Source organism: Podarcis melisellensis (assembly GCF_964234715.1).
Source record: "Podarcis melisellensis genome assembly, chromosome: 4".
In the NCBI taxonomy this organism is placed as follows: domain Eukaryota; kingdom Metazoa; phylum Chordata; class Lepidosauria; order Squamata; family Lacertidae; genus Podarcis; species Podarcis melisellensis.
In genome coordinates, this window is record NC_138531.1 from 21,871,750 (window position 1) to 21,899,072 (window position 27,323).

Here is a 27,323-nt window from a genome sequence, read left to right on the forward strand (position 1 = left end):
CTAGTTAGCTGCTAGATGTATGATAGGCAAACATGGCCCTCCAGTTTTTTTGGGACTACAACTCCCATCATCCCTAGCTAACAGGACCAGTGGTCAGGGATGATGGGAATTGTAGTCTGAAAAACATTTGGAGGGCTGAGTTTGCCTATGCCTGGAGGAAGTGATAGCTGCAATGTCAAGCCTCAGTTGCTAGGGGTTAGAGAAAAAGTTAAGGTATGATCCTCTCCTTGAAACCTCATCACCCTAACCCCATCTGTCTGTCTCCCTTAGAGACAGCAATGCCTAACCTTGATTAAGGAGATCCTCTTCCTCTCAGAAACCTTGCACATACTTTGTCTTGTCCCAAACACATGCATCCATGTGGCGTGCGCCACAGTTTGTAAATTTAGAAGTTAAGAGTTCTGGTTAACACCTAGCTTTGCCAGATGATTCCTGCTCCCAAGTCCCATTGCCGCAGGTGTCATTCCTCCATGTTCCTCGTTTTCCAGTGAACTTGCATCTGTGGGGAAAACACCTCTTAGCAAGCTGAATTTAGCCTAGCCAGCTGCTAGCTTGGTTCTGCTATACATAAAACTTTTATCATTCCTCATTTCCATTAAAAGCAAATACAAAACCCTGAAGTTGACTTTACCAACCCTGAAGTGTGTATGATTTGCAACATTCTGCCTCTAAGGTCATACTAAATTCACATTACTTCAGGTCACAATATTGTAAAAGTTGATGGCTGACGTTAGTGGATAGGACCTGTGAATGCTACTCCATCTCTTTCATCTTGTTTACTGGACTGGGACTGGGAAGTAGACTTACGCACACAATGCGGGCAAATCGTGGTTCACAGGCATGAACGCAAGCCAGTGGTAACAGGGTTGTCGTTTAGCTTTTCAGACTTAGCTTTTCAGACGTAACATTTAATACAGTTTCCTTTGTTTAATTTAGCATTTGTATTCATCTCTGCATTAGACTACAAATAAAGCTTATGCTTTAAGAAGCTTATTTTTAGTCTTTTATAATTTAGTCGTTTAGCCCATATTAGGCCAAGACTTGTTTTTCTTTGTGTGGCTGGTTGATAGCTGATATTTTTGGAATAATGGGCAGGAAAACTGAGGCTTTCATTTCTGTTTTCGAAACAAAGAAATGCTTACACTGATTATTTGGACAGATGAGGGGAAACAGTCTTCCTTGACATCCTTTGACAGATGTAGCTTCCTGTATGTGGAAGACAAAAGCACATGAATTGAATTGCACTATGCCTTTGGCATGACTTCAAGCTATACTCTAATGTACACTTTGGCAAGAGTACATAAGTAGTTAGATGCTTGACAGTCTCCCTTCTTGTACTGATATATTTCCTAAAATCTTTGCAAGAGAATGAAAAATGCCTTTTCTAAAATACTTGTCCTTGCTAATCACCAATGCTACAGAATACTCTAAATGCTCACCTGTTTGCCCTATCCTGTGTATTCATTTTCAGGCTGCTCTAGATTCAACACGCTCTCTTTATAAAAGTGGCTGCATTTGAGAAATGCTTCTTGGGGTCAGGTTTTTTAAGGTTGCTTCTGATAATGGTTATTTTCTCATAGTGGAAATCAGTCCCAGGCTGCCCCAAGTCACAGCTGTAGGGACATTTTTATGTAGCATAAATATGCAGCAAAAGGGCATTTCAGTTGTGGATAACAGAAGAAGTGGACTTTTCAATGTTCTGAGCTGCCTACATTGCCACACAGATCCAACAGGTGCAAAGTGGTCTTAGAGCTGTCCTTTATTAGATGATCCCGTGTTACTTTTTACCATGTGAAAATGTAGCATGATGAATAGAAATATTTTAAAATAAAAGTTGGCATTCTTTGGGTTCTTACAAAACCTCCAAATATTTAAAGTGGAATTTAAATACTTACCTCCAACTTCCCTGACGGGTTTTTCTTTCAGTATCTCTTGTCTGTCACATTCATTTAGTTGGAAGTCTGTTTGACTCTTGTTCTCATGTTTTGTCATCAAACCACAGAACAAGAAGTACCAGCAATCAGAGGTACGTAAGGTAGTGATTGCTTTATCAGTTGCCTAGACCAGTGTTTCCCAACCGGTGTTCCGCGGCACACGAGTGTGCCGTGAGACGTTGCCTCGTGTGCCGCGAGATGCCTGGAGGGAGGCGGGCGAGTCGGGCGGCGAGAGGCGGGGCGGCGGCGGCGAGGAGAGGCCGCGCCTCCTGCTGCTGCCTGGCGCTCCTCCTCGCAGCCGGCAGCGCTGCCTGGGCGCCTCCGCGCGACTCTGCCTCGCTGGGTTTGGTCTCCCAGCAGAGACGGGTCACACGCGCCCCTCCCTCCCTCCCTCAGCCTGCGCGGAGGGAGAGCCAGAGAGAGGCATCGCTCCTGCGCGGCGGGAGAGGGAGCAGCCGGAGCGATGCCCCAAACGAACGCATGGGACCGGAGGGGAAATCCTCTCCGAGGCGGATTGAGCGCAGCTGAGAGAAGCCTTTCGAGGAGCTGCCGTGTCCCCTGGAAACCCCCTTCCCAGCTCTGCCTCAGCCGCCGCCGCCTCAGTTGCCGCCGTCCCTCAGTCCCTCGCTCTGCTGCCTCCTCCCACCCCCAAAGCTTGGAGGTTCCCCAGCAAGGGGGAGGGAAAAAACTTTCACTTTTGTGCGTCCCTCCCGGCGTGACGCTGCGCGCTGACGTCACGGGGCGGGGCTTTAATGGTGGTGTGCCGCGAGATTTTTTTTCAGTAAACAGGTGTGCCGTTGCCCAAAAACGTTTGGGAAACACTGGCCTAGACATTCAAGTTGCTGTTTCTGCAGTTAGAATGGCAGACTTCGACAGACCTGACACTCATTTCCAAAACGCATTGTGTGATTTGCATTTTCAAAGGATAATTCGTCATCGTTTGAAAATTCTTGGACCTCAAATTGATAGTGTACCCTACTTGTAAACTTGCAAAAAGCTAATACTGCGTAATCCTTAAGTGAATCATTGCCTGTGCTACTCATAGAGCTGAAGGAGATCTCAGAGGTCAACCAGTCAAACATCCTGCCAATGCAGAAAATGTACTACAACATAAAATCTGAATCCCAGGTGGATTCAGTGGATTCTGTAACATTTGTTCCGTGCTCCATCCCATAAGCTTAGGCTGGTGACGTAATACGCAACTTTCTTGAGTTTGGAGGAATGCATCCATGGGTAAAATGTCATCCATTGATATTTGAATGAGCTTCCCTATATAGGGTCACCCTTGGGAGGCTGAGGAAGGATGAACCTAGTTGCTGTAAGCCACAGGATAGCCTTTTAAGAACTGTGTTTGAAGCTTGAAGGTCTTGGAATCATAGAATTGTAGAGTTGGAAGGGACTGTGAGAGCCATCCAGTCCAAACCACTGCAAGGCAGGAATCTTTTGCCCAATGTGGGGCTCTAACCAACAACCTTGAGATTGTAGTGTCTCATACTCTTCTGAATGAGCTATCTTGGGAGGTCTGTCATTGCTAAAGGACTTTTGGCCTCAGTGTGCAGTCTTACTTTTGTTAGAGAGTGGGTAACTTCATTGGAGAATTTTCATTTATTTTCAAATGTTTATGAAACTTTCATTTGGTGCAGACTTGGCAAGTTTTAAGTTGAAGTCCAGCTGTGCTTCCTTTCAGTGTTTATTACCAATTCCAAAAATACGTCGTATTGGATACAAAGGTTCCCTCCTTTTGACTGAGGGACCTTTGGATCCAACTCATTATATTTACAAAAACTGGAAAGCTGCCTTCAAATAAGCTGGCTGCCTGGTTGACGATGAGCTGCGAAGGACTTTTTCAGTGGTGGCTCCCCATTTGTGGAATATCCTCCCTAATAAGGTGCATCTGTCTCCCTCATGATTAACTTTCAAGAGAAATTTAAAAATATTCCTTTTACTAAGGCATTTTACTAAGTCAGAAATACACTGTAACCATTTTTATAATAAAAAAATTCCTTCCAGTAGCACCTTAAAGACCAACTAAGTTAGTTCTTGGTATGAGCTTTCATGTGCATGCACACTTCTTCAGATAATTTTTATAATGTTTAAACAGTTTTTACCTGTTGTGTTTTTAATGTTTTATCATTGCTGTGTCTGATGCTCTGGGCTTTTCTCCCACCTGGGGGGAAGGTGGGATGCAAATTGAGTGAGTGAATGAATGAATGAATGAATGAATACCATGTCGATGTTAATGTTGACATTGTTATGCACATGGCATTCCTTTGACAAAACCATAGGATATGGGAAAAAATGAATCTATTTGCCATTCTGTACTCCTTTTTCAAGCTACCCTTGGCAGCTTCTGTTAGTGACTACAGCGGTTTACTGTCATAGAGTAAAAGTTTTCCTCATGTTTTAAGCCACAAGAACTATCTACAAAATAGGTTGGGGTTTTTTTAATTTTGGGGGGTTTTTTACCTGTCCTGAGCTTGAAAAATGTGACACATGCAGCTTCTGAAATAGGAGGGACAAGTTGTATTGTGGACTTCAATTCATTATTTATTGCATGTTAATGATGACATGAATTATTGCATGAATGATGTCCTTTACTCCACTCCCTTTATGTTTCCATTTCCTCATTATTTTGTTGCATGTGTGTATGTAATGTATTCTAAAATAAAAAGTTTAAAAAAAGAAAGTCGGATTGCATTTTTGATTGTGCTCTGTTCTGTGCAAAGATTACTGGGTAGAGGAAAGATTAGTCTTTTGTCCAACATTGAGATCTAGATTTCAGAAATGCTGCCAGATCAGACCAAAGCCTATCTAGTTCACCATTCTGTTTCCTACAGTGGTCAAACTGGTGACTGTGGGGGAAACTTTTGATCTGGTAATTGCCTTCTAATGTTGTGCTTGAGTGACTGGTATTCAGAGACATACTGATTCTGGTCCTGGAGCTAGACTATAGCAATCATAACTAGTAGCCATTGATTTCCTTATTCTCCATTAAAAAATCTTGCTAATTTAGCAATATTTAGAAAAACTGTGTTTTGTAGGCATCGTGATCATTTGTTGTCAAATTATTCCATTTCAAATGTAATCTTTCGACATTTCTGACCATAGGATCTGTGATGTAATTTTTGCTGAAGTTTCCAAAATGAGCTTTGACTATATGAAAGATTCTTAGCCTTCAGTTTGGAATATTAAAATTAAATCTGGCCATAAATGGACTGTTTATCTGCAGGAATTATCTCCCCTTGCCACCCCTTGTTAGGGCATATATTTACTCAGCTTATATTTCAAACTATGCCCACAAAATACCTGATGTGACCACCTTTCTGTAGATATTGTGTAATATATTCTGCATTACTCTTCCTGTAATCAACTATGGATCAATTGATCTGTCCATTTCATAATGATTTAGGAGGTCAGATGCTTTGGGAATTAAATAGCTGCTGGATGACATAGACAAGGCTCACTTTCTATGCACTAGCTGCATCAAGATAGTTATGAACTACTTCTAAACTCTTAAACAGTGTCAACTGCCATGGGACTTTTTAACCTAAATGATTTGGGGAACTTGACATTTTGAAGTTCTGAGAACTTGCCTTTTCTGAACATTTATATTTAACTTGCTCTTGAATTGTCCGGGGGTTTTGAAGAGTGGGGAGTGATATTGTACTGCAATCAATAAAAATATGACTGACAAACTGATGGTGCACCGGGTGGAGGGTTAAGACTCCCCTCCCTACCTGTGACACCACCACCCCTGAAAGATCCACCCCAACTGCAGTGAGACTTTTAATAATCCTGCCACTGGCACCAATGGAAGCTTTTTTTTTTTTAAGCTTAATTTAGTTGTGGGGAGGGGGCAAGGGGAAGAGACTACAAGCCAGATGTTGGGCGGGGCTGCAGGATACATCTGGCCCTTAGGCCAGAGGTTTGCCACTCCTGGTATAAAGGCATTGTGGTATTGGGAGTTTCATTTTCAGTCGCTTTGCTAATGCTAGGGTGGGATTCACATTTTTCGCAGCTGCTGCAATTTGATTTTATTGGCTACCCACCCAGGACAACCAAGGTCGGTTTCCTTGTTGGTCACCATCAGCGCAGACTCCATTACTGTACATACGAAGTTAGGATATTTGCCCCACTGTATTTCGTTGTACTCTTACTTTGAACTGTGTTTGTCATTTTATTGCCTACTCCCCAAGTTCGGAGAAATCATTTTGGGAATCTCAGCAGTCTCCTTTTTCTTTCCACCTTGAATCATTTGAGGTCATCAGCAAACCACACTGCTCACCCCTGCGTAACTCAACACCATTTTATAAGCAAGTTAAACTGGCCAGTCCCAATACAAATCATTTTTGCATGTTTCCATTGTGACTACTGCTGATTTATTCCTGCTCTCTGTTTCCTGTTCAGCTACAGATTCATAAGAGGACCTGTACCCTTAGCCCAGGCATAGGGCTTTTTTACTTTTATCTCCTGCCAGCAAATGGTTAAAGAACGGCAGCCTCTGATTGGCTGTGGTTCCAGGAGGGAGAGTTTAAAAGGAGAGGCTTTGGATGGAGAGAGTGAGTTAAGTCGAGTTGAGTGGGTGGTGTTGGTTGGAGAGGTTGGGAGTTAGGTAGGGAGTCGGGTTGAAATGTAAAGTGTGAGGAGGTTTTGTTCTGGAGCAGGCAGAGGCAACCTCAGCCCTCCAGATGTTTTGGGACTACAATTCCCATCATCCCTGACTGCTGGTTCTGTTAGCTAGGAATGATGGGAGTTGTAGTCCCAAAACATCTGGACTCCACCTGCCTCTTGAGCCATATGCCGGCCTTTGATTTCACATCGGTCGTCAGTATTTCAAAACAGCACTTGTTTTCAAATTAGCTGTACTGCAGAACTTTTGTTTGGGGCCAATATGGTGTTGCTTAAGTACTATCCTAAACTGGAAAGTGTTTGTGAGTCATGATGAATGTGCTGGAAACTTAGAGTAATGAAATTGTCCCTTGGCTTCCTGACGTTTACTCACAGAAGGCAAAGGGAAGAAGGCTGAACAAAATGATGGGACAGTCTTGTTTCACATGCCTGGCAACGGGTTTTGGCTGTCATTCATTACTTCTTCCCTTTTTCATGCTCAGTGGAATGTGGATGATTCTAGCTGAATTGTTAAATCTTCCATTTAAGCAAAAGGAGTGCAAATGGGCATCTCTGTCCTATAGCATGTCAGCACAGAATGTCTGTTTGATTTATCGGAAGTGAAAACAAAGCCACAGCCACTTCCTTTTTTTCTTTGTGGTTTAGTGTTGCGATGGGAGGGTGCAGACCACTAGACAGCGATGTGTATTTCAAATGAGGACATTTGACAATGCTAATCCAAGGGAAAACGAAGAAGCTTGTTAAAATCATGTGCCAGATTTTATGCACAATGCGAAGGGTCCTCTGCTTACACCATAATAATATTGATCTCTGCTCTAGGACAGTTTAGCTACTCTTTAAAAACCTAAGTAAACCCTGGAGAGAATACAAAATATGACTCCACCTCATTTAGCTTGCTGACTAATTAATTGGTTAGGCTCTTGCGTGAATATATATCCTTGCAACCTTTTTAGTTTGTGCATTAAGATTCCGGGATAATGCTGTAATAGAGTTCATTTAGAAAGCAATTGAACTGTACAAAGATCCTCACACAGTCCATCTTATTTTTAAGTCAGAAGAAAAACAGTTTTTTATAGAAAGAAAAACAGCTTGAATTTGCCTGTGTTAGCTTCTCAGGTGATAACTTATGAACTAGCAGAAGAGGAAGTTCTGAGTGTCAAAGAAAGTAAAAAAGCAAGTCAGACACCACTAAATACGCATAAATGCTTGATAGGGCAAATGTAAATAGGTATAAAGCACCATCTCCTTTTGTGGTTTTAAGACATTTTACACCAGTATAGATACATCAGTACTGATGTTGCACGGTATCAGCATATGTGACAGTTAAATATCTCTCTTAGTTTCCTACAGGGATAGCTAACTGGTGGATCTTAGGCAACATCAAGACACACACACACACACACACACATTGCGATTATTTTCTCTTTTTACCAAAGCAGAGTTGGGAGTGAATGTGATGCATCTTCATCATGCCGCATTAGACTCCAAGGAGGAAATGAACACTGTCTCAGTCACAAGCTATGTCTCTCCCCACAATGTGTTATATGTGTAAGATCGTATCTCTTCTAAGAAAAGAAAAATGCATGCTGCTCTTGTGCTGGTTGCATCTTACACATGGACAAAATGTGTGGAAGAAAGAGGCTGCTCATCTCTACTCTTATAGTATTTGTTCCGGGAGAAAACAGACTTTCCTGTCCTAAAACACAACAGTTAAGGCACTTGCTTAACAAAAGATCCTGGCCCTTTCCCCAATACCAATGTTTCAATTTTCTTGAGGTAAATATCCACTCATCTGGCCAAGTGGGTAGCTTAGTTACAGTTCCAAGGAGAAAAAAACTTATGCTGAATACCCATGACACATAGGCAATAGTGATATTGCCAAAGAGGGGCCAATCTCTGAATTGCTTGAAGTTTCAGCAGGTAAATAAACTGTCACCCTGACTTGAAATTTTCCCATCTATATCTGCCATCTCCCATACCCTTTTCATCCCCCAAAAATATTATTGTCTTGGCATGTATTAGTTTCTAAAAACATCCGTCTGATTTAAGATAATAAAATAATGTAATTGTCGTAAAAACCAGGCATAAATTTATTATTTTGGACAAGCAATATTAACCTGTTGGATGATGTAACTTCTTTCTTTGCTATGTTGTAATGATCAAACAGTTAAGACATAGATGGAGGAAAATTACCTTTTCTAGAGCAAGTGGGGCCTCTTCTTGTGTTTGCATAGAGAAATGGGTGATTTGTGCCATTTGTAAACATTTTCCTTGTGAAGTTCCCAAGTAGAGTCTGCTGTGGAATAGATAACTAACTTCCCTCCTAATTTCTCATCTTGCCTGCCCACATTTAGTTGGACAGTTATTCAAATAGTTGTTTCTTCTTTGTATTACTTGCCAGAACCATATTCTTTGTGATATACTTGTGCTTCAGTAAAATCAGGAACCATGTGTTAGACACAATTCGTCATCTTTGGAGTTTTGCTTTCACATTAAAAATAACCTTTTGAAATTCATATCCAGTTATGAGGTAATGATGTGTCATTAAAGCTAATTGGTAAGATAACTGTTATCCAAATTTTGCTAGTCAATTGGCATTCTTAAAGCTGCGTATTAAGAATTGTTGATTATTTTTGCTTTCAGATTTCTGGAATGTGCTACAGCAGCAGTGTGCTAAAAGTGTACCATGTACTTTGTGTACCCAGTGGTGTGGCAAGAATATTTGCTTGGACTCTTGAACCAATTTTCTCATCTGTGGAGCCGTCCAGTGAGATAAGCGTTGGAATGGGAGCAACTGTGGACATACAGAGGCAACAAAGAATGGAGCTATTGGATAGGCAAATCTTGATGTCTCAGTTTGCCCAGATGAGGCATCAAAGACAGCAGCAGGTAAAGAAAATATATTGCCTGGGGGATTCAGCTTATTTGTAGAGCGTAATTTGTTTTATCTAGATCAAGGGATGCTAAGCAGCCCCCAAAAGAGTCAAGGCTTTCTATGCATTTGAAACCATTGCGAACCTTCAAGGATACTTGAGAAGTACCTCTCACAATGTCCCCTTTCCCTGCCCGACTCCCCAGAAATGTGTGGGTTTTGTAGGGATGTGGCAGAGGGTGGTGGCGGTGTTAGGGTCTCCCAGTCCTTGGCAGAACATCTTTTCCTCCTAGAGGCTGGACTTGGGACTACAGGGCTATAGGTACTTAAAAGCTAAAGGGACCCCTGACCATTAGGTCCAGCTGTGGCAGACTCGGGGGTTGCGGTGCTCATCTCGCTTTATTGGCTGAGGGAGCCGGCGTACAGCTTCCGGGTCATGTGGACAGCATGACTAAGCCGCTTCTGGCGAACCAGAGCAGTGCATGGAAACGCCGTTTACTTTCCCGCTGGAGTGGTACCTATTTATCTATTTGCACTTTGACATGCTTTCGAACTGCTAGGTTGGCAGGAGCAGGGACCGAGCAACAGGAGCTCACCCCGTCGCGGGGATTCGAACCGCCAACCTTCTGATCAGCAAGTCCTAGGCTCTGTGCTTTAGCCCACAGCGCCACCCACGTCCCTTATAGGTACTTAGATATATCTATATTTAGGGCTGAGCTGAAGGGCTGCTTTTCTAAGCTTTGGATTTGAAATTTGGCACGCCAGGTGCCAAAAGAGGTAGTGAAACTAGGGGTGACTATTTCAGGGGGCAAAGGTTTGTGGACATTTGGGGAGGGGGCTATATAGCAGAGCTCCTCTCAGTGGCTGGCCTCTAGTTGATACTGTGCACCCCACACCCAGTAGTCCCTCTGAAATGAATCCACCCTATGATGTAGCAAGGGGCATTGTTGGAGGAGAATAGCTAGGGGCCCCACCAAGCATTCTCCAAGTGGCCCTTGACCCTGCAGGAAGTGGTGGAGAGGGCCCCATAAGTGGACTTTCTCAGTTCTTTAATGATTCCCCCCCCTTTCCCTCATTCAAAGAGGTAGAAGGATTAAGACTAGTTGAAACATATAAGAAACATATGATAAAAAAGTTAATAGGTCTGAATACCTTATGCAAATATAAGTACACCCAAAAACATGACCAGCAACATACGTTCAGCTTTATTGAGTATGGCCTGCAGATGCCACAGTTGTAATATAAAATAGACCTCTCCGTTTTTCATTTCCATTTTATTGTGCACAATTCACATTGATGGTGCTTAATTTTTCTTTCCCCATTGCATGATATTAGGCCAATATGGACTGAGAACCCTCTCCTGTTGTCTGTCATCTCTTGATATAAGTGGCATGACATTCAAAGAGGGGGCATGAGCAAGACCCACATCTTCTTGACTAGCCCAAACTTGGAGGGAAATTTGTGCCTTCGGTGGGTCAGTCTATATCCTGGAGAAGCTGCCAGAATTGATAGGTTTGCATAAACTTTTTTGAGGGCAGTGTCTTCTGCAATGCTTGTTATCAAGGTGGTGAAACCGCCTACACACTTCCCCTTACAAATACATTTCCCGAGGCCCCTTCTTCTTTAATTTGCTCAATTTCCCAACGTTCTCCTTCCCACTGACTGTCTTGACCAACAGTGTTTTTTCCAGTAGGAACCAAGATCTAAATGAAAGCAGGGATATGAAAAGTAAGATTGCCATAGCAACTGCACACAACCCCTTTAACATGAAGGAATATTTGTGAAACTCTAGCAGGGTGTTTAAATTGGTTGATTTATTTTCTCCCTCTATAAACATTGTCTGTATTCTTCCATTATTGGTTAACAATCTGTCTGCATTTCTATTGTGAGATACATAAGCTTTAAGTTAGGTTGGAAAAGCTGGTTCAACAGTGTTTGTCTGTTTTTTAGACAAAGGTCATATGATCAATCTGTTCCCAAGCTTTGTGTTTGGTTCAAAATAAAAACAGGAATCAGACACTTTCCATCTTGGCTTTACCAGGTTGCTTTGTAAATATATAAATCCATGGCATGGCAGCATTTGGTATCATCCAGTCTCAAAAGTATATCATAGAGTTTGAAAAAGCACAGAAAATGGGAACCAGAAAGATAAAGAGATTGTTTTGGGGGCTTCTTTGTTTAGAAAACTGAAAAGAGGGCATAACAAGTGGTGACGAGGAGACAAAGTAGATGTTTGGAATTAAAAATTCAGGAGCTTTTCCTCTGATTTCCTGGACTTATATTTCTGCAGTTTGCCCAAGAAGAGCTACTATTATATCTGTAGGTTTCATCCAATTCTGCCTAACAGAAGAATGTTACAGCCATTTTGTTATTTCCTCATAATAGTGAATGGGGAAACGTAAAGTGTTGGATTTTTCAAACTGGGATTCAGACCCAATCAGTCCAAACCAAATTGGGCTGTTTTCTGAAGCACTGAATCAGTGCCTGAAGTGAATATTGTTGTCTGAGTATATCCCTATTTTTTTCTTTGTTCGCTAAGGGATCCATGCTCTTATCTAATGCTAAAGCATATGAGCGTTTGTTAAATTCTCAAATAGAGGAGCAAATCCAGTTGCACAATGTCTCTTCCCCATTCCAGGCCTATGATGTGGGGACTGGCCATTATGCTACTCATGGTGAATTTGGGAAAGTGTGAGTAGCACACTTAAGAATAAAATCTGGTTGGCTTCGTGATCTAGGAAGGCTCTACAAAAGGTTAGTGATATGCAGACAGCTGTTCAAAGCCCCTGGTTGGAAGTCTGTTATTAGGGTTTTTCCCTACTTTAATCTGAAGAAGAGATTTGAGGAGTTCTTTCCACAGACTTGAGACTTGAGGTTCATGAATATCTGTTGCCTTATTCAGAGAGCCGTCACCCTTTCCTTAGGAACTGATGTGTAATGGTCTGGGGCACATGACACATTAAACCATATTTGAAAATAATACATGCTGCTCAATCATGCCCACTTTGCCCCCTCCTGCCTTTCCCCAGCCAGGAGGAAACAAACTGCAGCACGGGCTTAGCATTACGTGTGAACAAGCACTTGTGCTTTGTTTCCCTCCAAACAAAGCATGAGCAGAAACCAAGGGTGTCTCTTCACCTAGGACTTGTGGTTTGTTTGAGGGAAATGAACTGTGAGCACTTGTTCACATGTAATGCTAAACCCATTACATGTGAACAAGTGTAGTTGCAAGAGCATCAAACCATTGCTTTATTTATCTATGAGTTATCATGATGTGCGAACTGGCTCAACATCTTTTTGTGTCAGCCTACTGTCGGTTGGAGGGATGCGGGTGGCGCTATGGTCTAAACCACAGAGCCTAGGGCTTGCCGATCAGAAGGTCGGCGGTTCGAATCCCTGCGATGGGGTGAGCTCCCGTTGCTCGGTCCCTGCTCCTGCCAACCTAGCAGTTCGAAAGCATGTCAAAGTGCAAGTAGATAAATAGGTACCGCTCCGGCAGGAAGGTAAACGGCGTTTCCGTGCGCTGCTCTGGTTCGCCAGAAGCAGCTTAGTCATGCTGGCCACGTGATCCGGAAGCTGGGTCATGTGGCCAGTAAAGCGAGATGAGCACCGCAACCCCAGAGTCATCCGAGACTAGACCTAATGGTCAGGGGTCCCTTTACCTTTACTGTCGGTTGGAGCAGTCATTCGACCAATTTTTGTTTCATTATTATGTGTAGAAAAATAACAAGAACGAGTTAATCGCCACAAGTTTGTTCTTTTTTCTTTAGCACCGTTATCCCGTTTTTGTTCTTCTTTCCCATCGATATCATGCCCCTTTCTAGAGTCATTGCTAAGCCATTGTAGGGCAAGGGAGATGTGGGAAGTGTTTTTTCTTAATGTCTGACTTTAACAGCAGTACTCCAGGCTGACAACTCTGTCACCTGAGGTGCCTTAGCTAAGCATGCCAGCGATAAAATCAGTTTCTCAAATATTCCTCCTACTCTTGTTTCCTTTATATTAACTGATCGTATGATGGTAAATGAAGGTCACAGTTTGGAGGTTGTTTCACAGGCACAGGAAGGGGAGCATTTGATGTCTCAATAATAAGAACAAATGGTTTGGATTTGTATAGTATCCTGTTTAAACGACATCTTGCACTGAGATGCGTCTTGCACAAACATGGTCCATCTTTAATCAGCAGGTCTGCAAATGCACCTTGTTGCCCAGGCTTTCGTGGAGTTGAGGTTTTAGTTGACTCTACCCGATGTACTGTATTGGTGCACTGCTGTCTTTCCGGTGATTTTAGGTTGTGTAGTTCTTATACTTTTTTATCTTTTATGTAACCTGCCCTATGTTCTTTGGGTAAAGGGCGTGCACTTGACATACATTATCTCAGGAAATCTTACACCAACCCTGTAAGAGGCTAAGAGATAGAGGCTTTCCAAAGAGTTCAAGGCAGAGGCAAGTTTAGAACTTCTGGGTTCAAATTGTTCCTTATTTGTTTTTAGACTCAAATAACTGTTTCCGTGCCCTGCTCTGGTTCGCCAGAAGCGGCTTAGTCATGCTGGCCACATGACCCGGAAGCTGTATGCCGGCTCCCTCGGCCCATAAAGCGAGATGAGCTCCGCAACCCCAGAGTCATCTGCGACTGGACCTAATGGTCAGGGTCCCTTTACCTTTAACCTGCTAAAATGATAATATGACCTGCCTTCTCTTCTTTTGCAATTTAAGATTGTATGTTCATAGATGTAAGACTAGCATAGCTGGGGCACACACATTTTGGAATTATTTGTCTGAAGAAATTCAAATGGCCATTTTCTCCTTCTTCCCCCCTCCTCATTTTTAAGACATTTGTAAAGCAAATTTTATTCTAGGGGGCTTTTTGCCTCTTGGAAGGTTAGACAGTACAATTGAAGTTAATATATGTTAGTCCTATATTATATTTTTAATTTTATTACTCATTATTATTTATTAAATGTATATACCACCCTTCATCAAGATTAATGATTAATTCATTTGATTCCTACCCTGCTTTCTTGGAAAACACAAGCCCACAATGCAGAAATACATAAAATTAACCAATGCAGTTAAAACCTGGTGAACTAATAGAGTTCCTGAAATCAGTAATGCGCAGGATGAGGGGACAGTAATCTCCTTGGAAAGAAAGGCAACTGCTGTTCTTAACAGTTCTCTCTTAAAAAAAACTATTTTAAAAAATCACCTGCTTACCAACTCATAAAAATCTCCATAGAGCTATAAAGAAAAAGGTGACAGAGGTAAGAACAGAATTAGTATATTTACAGCACAGACCTGTGCATCTTTCCTCAGAAGTAAGACCCATTGTGTTCAGTGGGTTTTTCCCCCAGAGCAGCGTGTAGGATTGCAGCCTTTATGTAGTCTCTTTTTCTCACTGCTAAAGAAGAGGGATATTCGTCTTTCGTTAATTCCGCACAGCTGCAGAGAGTGATAGGAACTGATTTTGCTCATCTTTACTAATGACTTGTAATTTTACTCATCTCTGAAAGCTGCTGGAATTTTTGAAATGAGGCAGGCTATTAAAGCTCCAAATCAACCAGCTGTTCTTCACGGTAGAGAAAATAGAAAGGCACTAATTGAACTTAAGAGAACAGAGGTTTCTGTGCTGCTCATTTCCAAGTTATTTTCGGGCTATCTGAATGGGGTGGAGAGAGACAGACAGACACAAGAACACGGGGGGGGGGGTGTCAAGTCTTTCTTACTTTGGGGGGAGGGAGTGTTCATTAAATTGTAATGTACGTAACACCCTCCAGTAACCTGGCGCTAATATACCACACTGTTAGCATGACTATTCCTAATTATTTTAGTGCAACTTCAGTAATATTTAGCTCATATCCTGTCCAAGCTCTATGCATTAGGTCACTATTATTTCTGTTTCAAAGATAAAGGCAAAGGTACCCCTGCCCATACAGGCCAGTCGTGTCCGACTCTAGGGTTGTGCGCCCATCTCACTTAAGAGGCCAGGGGCCAGCGCTGTCCAGAGACACTTCCGGGTCACGTGGCTAGCGTGACGAAGCTGCTCTGGCGAGCCAGCACCAGCGCAGCACACGGAAACGCCGTTTACCTTCCCGCTATAAAGCGGTACCTATTTATCTACTTGCACTTAGGGGTGCTTTCGAACTGCTAGGTGGGCAGGAGCTGGGACCGAAGACGGGAGCTCACCCCGCCGCAGGGATTCGAACCGCTGACCATGCGATCGGCAAGCCCTAGGCGCTGAGGTTTTACCCACAGCGCCACCCGTGTCCATTTCAAAGATGGAGAGCACTAAATGACAATGGCTGTGTTTGCACATCCTAGTAAACCATAGTTAACCGTTTACCATGCATGAGCCACTCACAGCTGAACTAGAGATTAGGGTTTGTTTCACTTTAAGCACACTATTAATGGTGAGCCAAGAACAAACTTTGGGTTGTCGTTGTGGTTTGTTCGGAGTGGTACAGTGGTACCTCGGGTTACATACACTTCAGGTTACATACACTTCAGGTTACAGACTCCACTAACCCAGAAATAGTACCTCCGGTTAAGAACTTTGCTTCAGGATGAGAACAGAAATCGTGTTCCAGTGGCACGGCAGCAGCAAGAGGCCCCATTAGCTAAAGTGATGCTTCAGGTTAAGAACAGTTTCAGGTTTAGAACGGACCTCCGGAATGAATTAAGTACTTAACCCAAGGTACCACTGTACGATCACTAGCTGAGACAGAACACGCAGCAGAGAATTGTGAGTCGTCCCCCCCCCCCCCGTGTTGGTAAAAAGGAACAGAACAGCCCAGATAGGTGCATTAATGGTAAGCAATTAACTCTGTGATGGACAAAGTGGGCACTCTGAAACTTTATTTTGTCATGTCTGTCAACCCTGGTGATACTGACATGATGGCAGCCATGTTTTGTCCCCCTGTGGCATGTGCCATAGTTAGGATTATGTGAGCCTACAAATGAGGCAAAGCGAGTTTTAAGATTAGGCCATCCATTTTTTAAAAGGCTGAAAAGGAACATGAAGTTACTTTTTAATTCAGACAAGCCATTAGACAGCAGAGGGAAGAAAAATCACCACCCAAAGGAAAACAAAAACAATCAAAGTAGACAAAAATAGATTCCTTTTAAGAAGGAACCTTGCTGAGAAACACGACTGATAGGCTCAGCAGGAAGGAAACCACATTCCTATAGAAACAGGAAAGGAAGGAATCTTGTCACAAATCTGAGAGGAAGGGAGAATAAACCCAGTCTGCCTCTGAGATATACATACGCACACCATGGGGAATAATTAAAACGTAAGTTCTTTAAAATAATCAAATATTTTTCAAGGACCTTCTAACTAATGTAGACCAGAACTTGCCACTAGTGGAAGTCAGGTGCCAGTTCAGTGATGCAGATGCTAAAAATAACAGGAAGAGTTAAGGTAAGAAAAGGGTCGAATACGCCTGCTTGCTTGCAAATCTGGACATAGCAACTTTTAATTAGGTCAGATTTGCTAAGGAAGGGAAAGGAATTGCTGGTGCCACCTAGGTAGAAGTTGCTTCAGATTTATTTCTAGTAAATAGGCTCTTAAAACAACCATAGTGCCCTTATTTGCACATAATGCCCAAGAAAATCGTGGTGTCGTATGCGTAGGCTCTCAGAGAGGAGGTTGTGACCATTTTGCTCCTCCTTGGTCATTTTGCTGCTGCACTGATCTAAGCCATGATTTTGCCTTAGCTTGCCATCTGAACCTGAGCTTGCTTGCTTATTTATGAATGAATGAATGAATGAATGAATGAATGAATTTATAATCCATGCATTCACAAAAATATAGCAAGACAGAATACAATATACACCAATAAAAATCAACAAAGATATCTGTCAGGTGCTGGTGGTGGTTGCTTGCGAGTAACCAGGCAAGACTCCGACCTGTCTTTTGCAGGTTTTATTGGTGCAAACTATATACAGTGCAGAAACACAAAGTTCATGTCCGTCTTAGTCGTTTGCAGATTCCGGGAGTGGCCCCTTCCGGCTTCTCCCCCAACGTAATAACTTAGACACCCCAAATCTCCACCTTCACTCCTTACGTTTCATCCCTCTGCGTAAGCTGGGCGACGGAAACGGCATGTCTGCCTCCTGGCCAGCCAGGCTAGGTGAGGTGCTTGGGCTCTCAGTAGCATCTTCGAGCTCTACCGCTGGACGAGGTGCTGCTCCTCAGGAGCGCCGGAGGCTCTCTGTAGCCCCCTGGCTTCTTCCCCTGTTCTGATGGCAGTCCCCTGACAATATCCATAAACACATGTAAAACATCAAAAAAAACCTGGTTTTTTTAAATTAAAAAAATCCTATTGTAAGTGCCTGTGAAAAGAAAAGAAAAGTTTTCAAAAGATGTCTGAAGGAAGGGGGGCGTTCACAGGGCAGGGCTTACCACACCACAATAAAGTCTTAGACCCTGGTGATGATCAACCAAACCTCAGTCCCCCATTAGAGTCTTTTAATGATTGAGGTGGAGCATAAGGAACCAGACAGGGCTTAGCTTTGCTAGACAAGCCATGAGCTGTAAACCATAGGCCAAACCTTGGTTACAACTTATGGTTTGTCTGGCGGAAGCTAAATGAGCCCTAGGTTTGGACAACACACTTAAGTCAAATTGTGGCTTAGCACAGCACTTCAACAGAATGACCAGGGAAGAGCTAAGGGACTGCTATTATTAGTAGTAGCAGTAGTAGTAGTGGTGGTGGTGGTAGTAGTAGTTAGTCACTTTATCTTACAAATACAGTAACTGTTGCTTTGGGTGCAAGTCAGATAGTTGTTTATTTCCTTGACATCTGATGGGAGGGCATGCCACTACTGAGAAGGCCCTCTGCCTGGTTCCCTATAACCTCACTTCTTGCAGTGAGGGAACCACCAGAAGGCCCTCGGAGCAGGACCTCAGTGTATTAGTTCATGCTTATCAAAATTATAAATAAAAAGTATTGCTGACCCCCTCCCCTCCCCCCAAATGGTGACTAGGCATTCTGTTTTGGTGCCCACAACCCAGGTCCCAGGAGCCATTTGGCTCCTAGTTATTCTATCCCACTTTCAAACACTGCTCACTTTACATGTAATGGTCAAAACAATGGGAATTTTATCTCATATTGCATGCCAGCTCTCCAGAATCGAACAAGCTGAAACAACATGGAATGTTTGACACTGGTACAAACATGAGTCAACCATAGGATGGGAATTACCATTGGCAGTTAGGGATGTTAAACTACTTTCAGAACACAAGGTTTATTTTGAGGTACATTTTACATCATTCTTACAAGTTTTCTGACCAGTCTTCATGTATTTATTTATTCTTCCCCATTTTTCATTATACAGTAGTACCTCGGGTTACATACGCTTCAGGTTACATACGCTTCAGGTTACAGACTCCACTAACCCAGAAATAGTGCTTCAGGTTAAGAACTTTGTTTCAGGATGAGAACAGAAATTGTGCTCCAGGTTAAGAACAGTTTCAGGTTAAGTACGGACCTCCGGAACGAATTAAGTACTTAACCTGAGGTACCACTGTAAAATAAATTCGAAGCGGTTTACAAAAGAAAATATAACAAGTTAACAATAGAAACACTGTGAATGATTAAAATCAATTTTCTACATGAAAACCAAGAGTGCAATAAAAGAGACGGATACAGATTTAATCCACATACTAAAAGGTCTGTGAATTAATAATAATAATAATAAAGTTCCACTCATACACATGAAGCTTAACTGCAAGAATCCAGCCAACCTCTCTCTAGGGAGGGTTCCACAGGCTGGGTGCCACAATAGAAAATACCCTGCCTCGCAGTCATGCTTCTGAATCTAGCGCATGGGTAGGCAAACTAAGGCCCGGGGGCCGGATCCGGCCCAATCGCCTTCTAAATCCGGCCCACGGATGGTCCAGGAATCAGCGTGTTTTTACATGAGTAGAATGTGTCCTTTTATTTAAAATGCATCTCTGGGTTATTTGTGGGGCCTGCCTGGTGTTTTTACATGAGTAGAATGTGTCCTTTTATTTAAAAGACATCTCTGGGTTATTTGTGGGGCATAGGAATTCATTCTCCCTCCCCCAGTGTAGTCCGGCCCCCCCACAAGGTCTGAGGGACAGTGGACTGGACCCCTGCTGAAAAAGTTTGCTGACCCCTGATTTAGTGGGATGCATAGTGGGGCCTCCAACGAAGATGACATGGTATAGACAGGTTGATATGGAAATACGCAGTCCTTTAATATCCTGGTCTCAAACCATGTAATGCTTCATTTTGTGTGACAGAGATTGATTGCCTCTTCAGTCATAACAGTCGTTTTGCCAGTTTTGTGTTTAAACAATAGCAATTGGGGGATATTTGTTTACAGGGTGGAATGATCAACTGGAATCGTCTCTTTCCTCCTTTACGCCATCGACGGAATGCCAACTATCAGGATAATCACCAGACAGAAGCTGAGGTTCTACCTCCAGCTGAAGTTTCTGAAGAACAGGTAAGGGTATGTGTGGTTGTGCTGGTGGTGGGGAGAGCCAACATGGTTATGTGGCATATTAGACAATTCTGCTTAATTAAGGTCACTTCCATAACTTTCCATGCTCCCTTCCTAGCAGCGTAGTCCCCAATCAGAGAATAGAGAGTTGATTATGGGAATTTTGCATTGTCTGTTCCCACTGTGGTTCCCGTCAGCCACATGGAGCAGGTTTGGCATAGCAGGTGTAGGACACAGAAGTGCGCACACACAGCTGAACAACAAAAGATACAATGGCCTTTCTTTCTTTCTTTCCTTTCTTGCAAGCATTAGACTTGAACTTGTACAGGACAAAAGACTGGAATTGCATGAGACAATTTTTAGGAGGAGTGGGAGCCGAGTAGCACTTGGACCCAGCGGAGACCATGGGTGGGGTGGGGTGGGGTGGGCGGGCTCACTGCTTGGTAGGTGGCCATTGGTGGAAAGAAAAGCAGGCCAGGAGCCAAATGGCAGTTGATGGGCTGGTGTGGGGGTTCCCTGACTCACCTGTCTCTCTGATTCATTTCTATAACTGCGTAAGAAAAAATGAAAATCAGGACTGTGGCAAATACTGATCATTCTCTGTTCTTTAAAAGCACTCATGCCATCAGTCTGGAAATGTTGATTCATTTAGAAATTTGTTTTCTGATTTAAACATGTCCATTCCACCATGCAAAGCAGAAGGGCTTTCTAGATCTTAACAGCAACAGCACTCCCTGAATAACTGAGATTAAATGCACACGGTTCATCAAAAGCCAATGGCCCTTCTTCCTTTTGCTATGAGCATTGGAGCTGGAAGAGTGCATGTTAAAATCACAACTTTGTTTACAGCGGGTTTAGTTAAGGGTCTCATTAAATGTTCCTTGGAAATACAGGTAGCACACCCATGACATATTTTTTTAAAGAGAAAAGGCATTCAGCAAGTCCTTATATAGTAACGTCCAAAATGGTTTTACATTTGCTTCCAACTGAGAACTTGGATAATGACAGCTTTCTTGTGATAAGGAAGTAGATTCCAAGCTGTGGATAACCTTATTTTAAACAGTGTTTCCTCCAGTTTCAAGATTTTTGTACAGTGCATCTCTGAAACCAAATTTACATGTTCCCTTTTTGAGGCAATACACCTCTCTGATAGGACTATAGCAGGGGTAGGCAACCTAAGGCCCAGGGGCCGAATACAGCCCAATCGCCTTCTAAATCTGGCCCACGGATGGTCCAGGAATCAGCATGTTTTTACATGAGTAGAATGTGTCCTTTTATTTCAAATGCATCTCTGGGTTATTTGTGGGGCCTGCCTGGTGTTTTAACATGAGTACAACGTATGCTTTTATTTAAAATGCATCTCTGGGTTAATTGTGGGGCATAGGAATTCATTTATTTTTATTTTTTTCTTCAACATATAGTCCGGCCCACCACATGGTCTGAGGGACGGTGGACTGGCCCCCTGCTGAAAAAGTTTGCTGACCCCTGGACTATAGTTTCAGTTTAAACCAGGGTGGGGTGGGGCAACCACTCCATGTGAAAATCTCACTGCCTCAGAATGTAGCACTTAAGAGAAAAGACCTGAAAACTAAGGCTGGGTTCTCACACTTTTCTGGTTGTGTGGTAACCACCTCAGTGCCTCCCTTCCCTTGTTACTAACAGTGAAAAGCCCCAGATCACATTAGATAAGACCCCTCCTTTTCCCAGCATCAGCCTCCAGAAACTGGTTTAACACAGGCATGGACATTGGGCAAGGAGCTACAGAGTGGTTTCTTCCCATGAGGCAGCCAAAGTCCTATCTTATACTCTTTACCTATTCTTAACCATTTTTTAAAGCATGCAATTATCTTGACTGCTTAGCCGAAATTCCAGATAAAGACCTCTTTTTGTCTCTTTCCTTTTCTGCAAGGTTGCACGGCTCATGGAAATGGGATTTTCCCGACTGGATGCTCTGGAAGCTCTGAGGGCTTCAAATAATGACCTTAACGTAGCCACCAACTTTCTGCTCCAGCACTGAGTAGTGCCTGCACGAAGGACTTGACTTTTCACGTTTGGTGTGCTGCCCAGAAGAAGACTTCAGCCATTGACTGGATAGACTTCTGAATGTCTAAATCCAGAAGAATAAGCTGACATGTGACATATCAGAGCAGAAATGATGGATGGCACTGGAATTACCTGACTCTTGAATGGTGATTTGTACTGGCCAGATTGCACTTGAAGAGTACTTTCAATTGTACAAATAGGTTGTATTCAATATTTATTTTGACAAATTCTGTGGTTTCTCCCCTCCCCCCCCAAAAAACCCCCACACCCAACAACAACACAAAATCAGCAGAAAATATTTCACCATTCCTAATAACTAGGAACAGGAGGAAACAAAAAAAAGTGTGTACTATGGCTCTTTTTGCAAAAAAATACAGGTTTTCCAATCTTGCATCACTTTCCTTTTTCTAATCTTTAACGTTTTTGAACATTTCTTTCATCTCCTTCATCACAGCTCTAAGAAATGTGAAGAATTACTTAGCCATGTGATTTCATTAAAGGGAGAGAGGACTGTGATGTTCTTGTTCAGAGGAGTCTGTTAACATTTCTGAAAAATGTTAATCTCCACTCTACCTTTCTCAACCTTTAAGTCATCCATGTAGCTAAACAGGGATACTAAAAAAATTAAGAGCAATATTGGCAAGTCACAGTAGATTGACCATATACATCTAATAAAAATGGTTATAAATTCACTCAAAATATGGGAATAGGGGAAATAAAAATGAACTAGTTTGGTAACATTGCACTCACCACATTTCCCCCCCATAATATCTCAGGTTTCTAAGAAAACATGGATCAGGCATAGAGCGCTAGATAGAAATAATGTATCATTGGTATTCTGCTGGTGGGTTTTAACTGAAAATAGGTTGCACAGCAGCCACAACTATTGTTGCCTCTTGTCACTTTTTAAAAGGGAAAGAAGAAGGGAGGACAAGTACTGGATTAAAGATGAGTCCCTGTCTGAAAGGTTGAAGGCTACGCATGTTGGTATGTGCTTTGCTCTATATCTTAACCAAGAAAGAAGTACCAGGGCTAAAGCCCACCTACAGCGTATGCATTTTAGGTGGAATCTTTATGCATTTTAGGTGGCATCTTTGCATCCTAATGCCAGACAGATGTGAGCTACTTGTGGTTACTCAGGAACTCTGTAGATGCTGCAAGGCATTGTTTTGTTTTCTGTGACTGAGTATTGGCATTCAGAGTATGTTCTGTATGAGTCGCAGCGAATCTTGGCTCAAATCAGTCCACACCTAGGCTACGTGTATGCACACTGTCTATGGGCTGGATCCAGATCAGATCTCCTTTATGGACCCGAGGGCTACATTCAGCCTTGGCCAACCCTTGGCAGAAGCAGTTGTGACCACCCCACGTTCCTGTGTGCTCACATGTAAATAGGAACACATCGCCCATTTCCTCGGCTGACCTGCACATATCAGAGACCTGCAGAGAGTCTTGGCTCTCTCCATGCTCAACAAACAATTGATCTGATTGCGAGGAAAGGGGCAAATTGAATCCCCATCAAGGTGCTGGACTGATTATAAATCTTTCTGCCCACTCAAGTGCTATGTCGACTTTTTTTTTCTTTTTGCCTTCATTACTTCCAAAATCTGTCGAGTCTTGGGGGAGGGGGCGGGCAAAAAAAATTGCTTGGGTGGCCTAATACATTCACTGTGCCTGAGACTGATCACTCATGGCTTAGATCTACAAGTGCTTTTTAAATTGTTGACTTTAAGGTTCCGTGCCACCTTGAAGACTAGCTTATGCCATAATAAATTTGTTTGAATGCCATGGCGACTAATGCTGCTTCCCTTCTCAAATCTTCTTGAAACAATAATTTTAAAAATGCCTATAATAGCCACATCATATCAGGGTTGGATGCAGAACTTTGAGCCATAATTTATTAATATTTCTGGGTAGCCTTTTAACCAATTAAAGCCTTCTGTATCCCAGTCACAGTCACAGTTAAACAAAAATATGGATATTACAATTGTTAGCATAGAATGAAAACTGTGAAAGCAGCAGCAAAGAATGCCTGTGCCCCCTCCTTTCAAATAAGCCTGCATGGTGTTTCTCTTGTTTTTCAGATTCTGCGGTTTGTCGACTGTACATCGTTATCTTGGTGATCTTTCAGGTTTCAATGACTGCTGCTTGCAGTCTCCTGTGTAGTTATGGCATATCTAATTTCAGGATCACACTTTTTAGGGTGTGTGTTTTGCTGAAAAAGATTTATAGCAAAAGTAACATTTGTAAAAGCAAGTGAGAAAAAAAAATCAACTGTTCAGAAAACACCCTCAACAATCTTACTTGTAATTTATCGTACGGCAAGTGGTTTTAACGGACCACTATAGGGATTTCTTGATTAAAATGTTTTTATTATTTTATTTGAAGATTTTTCAGTTACCAAAGAACAATAAGCAATAAGAACAAAAAGCAATGTTTCATTTCTTTAACCATTTGCTTCCAGTTTAACCCACATTTGCTTACATTCTCTTTCTGAATGAGCAGAAATCAAATCAAATCTGATCTATAATATTGCTCACTTGCTGCGGGAGTGAGGAAAAGATTGTACACAGATTTTCTAGAACTGGTTTTCTTTCTGGGAAGAAGAAAAATAGAGACTGCAATAAAACAAAGAAATGTTTCATATTTTTCATTTAACTTACCACACACATTAAAATTCCATAACTGTGAAATGCTTATGCTTAATGAAAAACAACAAGGGAAAAGAGTTTAAAAGCATGGTGATCACATACATCTACATTCATATATAGTTGAAGTAACTGTACACAGGAGGTTTTGTTTTGCCAAATCAGGAATAGTGAATTGTACCTTTATAGAGTTAGCCATCTTCTGAGCCAGCCACAGATTTCTATGTAAGAATTTCATACTGAACAGCAGGTACTTACTTGTTTCCACTTATCAGGAATACCATATTAATGTATTGCTAGGCTGGACCAGAAGTCCATTGAAAGGGGAAAATTACAGCCCTCCCAAATCACTCTCTCGGCAAATAGGACTACTCACCTGAGCAAGTGACAGAGCCATTTGGGAAGTTCCAGCTACCTGGAGTGAGGCTGAAGGACAAAGGGATAATGCAGACTGTGAGGCCACTGATCTCTGCTTGCTTTTGGCAAGTTTGAATCCTATGAACCACCTGGGAAATGCTTGTGTTAAAAGGTGGTAGATGAATGCATTAATGAATGAAAATATTGGGCCACAGGACATTACAAGTAGGATTTCATGTGTTTTTCAAATTGTCATTAATGGGTGCAGTAAACATTTAGCAATTTTCTTTCTTTGCCTTGAGTATCAAAACTGGGTCTGATGCAGAAATTTTAATTTGCCCTTTTTCCAAGAGGCAGAAATCCCTAGGATTGCCTTTTCCATTGCTAATTTATGGGCCCACGAGCAAAAGTGGAAAATGCCAAAGCAGCAGAAGACTCATCTAGACCCACAATGGCACACATCCAAATTGCAAAGCTACTGTTGATGTCTGAATTATGCTCCTGGATAGAACTCTTCCTCACCCATCATCTGAGCTGCTGAGCATTTTCAGAGATACTTGTGTTTGGTTTACTTAGAAGCATATGCCCAAATCACCTGTTCATACATACGTATCTAATATGTAAACATTATTTCCAGTACAAACCAAGGAAGAAAATGGATAAGTTGGCTAATTTAACTAGGAATGTCTCAGGGAGCAACCTATTTATTTTCCCAGGCCACATCTTCATAGGGATTAGTAGTGAAGCACAGAACGTTGAGCATGTATGAGAAGATCTCATGCCTTTAGTTGTATTACTGATGGGAGCCAATCAGCTGCCGGCTGCCATAAGTTTATAACCTATTATCTATATATTGGAGCAATCTGGCTGTAAATGGAAAAAAGAATCCCGTCTTCTCACCAGTTAAGTTTCTTTAATTTTTAAATTCAAATTAAATAAACTACCAATGATGAGAAAACAAGATTACACAAGGAGACGATGTATACTGCAGTACCAACAGGAGATTCCACAAAATGAAGAGTACATTTTAGAGACTCACGGCTGAAAATGTGAAGAATATCTCCATGGAAGAATATTGTTTGAGTTAACTAATGGTGATTGTCAAAGTTCTCCTTGTGTTGATTCGTCTGTGAGCTTATTCTTACATTCACTTGGCTACGTTGATCTGTCATCAGCATAAAGCATTTCATAAAGGAACTCGCATTGCAATAACAGCATAGAATCCTGTTTTATTTTTCAAAATGTAACGCTCACTCCAAGATTGCCCCTAAGAGGTGTGTGAGAGTGAAAGAAATAAGAAGTAGGAAGGAAGGCAGGTTCTAAGGCAATACAGAATATATGACTGAAGGATGAGGAGGTGTGGGAAATACTGTGTTTGAGGACTAGATCTGACTCTGAAAGTGTCAAAGTAAATGGTATTGGAGTTTTTCTCTTAAATAGTCATTGTTGCTTTTTTTAAAAAATACAAGAATGACAGGGTAACAGGAAAGTACGGTACTTTAAAAGTTGTGAGTTTCCCCCAATATTACAGTGTACTAACAAAGTAAAACTTTCCAAAAAAAAAAAGGAGAGAGAACAAATCTGACATGAAATCCTACCAACCCAATGTGAAGTAAGACTGAAGCACTTGCTAATACAAACCTACTGTGTGTGCACACATATGTATGTATACAGTCTGTATTCCTTTGCCAAACCCCTTCCCCCAACCCCTCCTCCCTTGACACTTGACAAACCTGTCTTTACACTTCAACCCCCCCCCCCACTGCCGCCCTTGTTATTTCCTCCCAGCTCGTCCAAACCTCCCCTCCCTTATCTTGGTCTAATAATTATTGTTTTTATTTATTAAATTAATATACCACCCAGGACGCGCTGTGGGTTAAACCACAGGGCCTAGGACTTGCCGATCAAAAGGTCGGCGGTTCAAAACCATCACGCACGCACACAGTTTAAAAGGCCATAGATTGTTTAAAACCTGGGGAAAGAGGGGTGGTGCCTAAAGATACATGACAAAGGTGCTAGGCAAAGCCGCCCTGGGGAGAGCATTGCACAAGCGAGGGGCCACCACAGAAGAGGCCCTGTTCTCGTGTTGCCACCCTCTGGACCTTTCGTGGAGGAGGCACATGAAAAATGGGCTCAGATGACAAATGCAGGGTCCAGGGCGGTTCATATGGGGAGGGGCGATCCATTTAAGGCTTCATAGGTTTGTTTGAAACTTCAGACCTCAATTTCTTATTACTACTGCTTGGTTCTCTTAAATAGGGTTATGTTTAAAACTTTTTTGAGTTTCTGCCCCGTTTTTTGAGTTTGTTTGAAACCTTAAAACCTCAATTGCTTATCACTACTGCTGGATTCTCTTAAATAGGGCTATGTTTA

At 42.2% G+C, this 27,323-nt stretch overlaps 1 protein-coding gene across 1 annotated transcript in view; it reads left to right on the top strand.

Annotated features, from left to right (window-relative positions):
* UBAC2 (UBA domain containing 2) overlaps nucleotides 1–24,589 on the top strand; it is a 78,791-nt gene extending 54,202 nt beyond the window's left edge. Inside the window, exons 7-9 of the mRNA XM_081908258.1 lie at nucleotides 9,207–9,452; nucleotides 19,783–19,905; nucleotides 21,812–24,589. Of these exons, the coding sequence (XP_081764384.1) occupies nucleotides 9,207–9,452; nucleotides 19,783–19,905; nucleotides 21,812–21,919 (477 nt within the window). The 3' untranslated portion in view covers nucleotides 21,920–24,589. The remainder of the gene's footprint in view (nucleotides 1–9,206; nucleotides 9,453–19,782; nucleotides 19,906–21,811) is intronic.
* The last annotated feature ends 2,734 nt before the right edge of the window (nucleotides 24,590–27,323 follow it).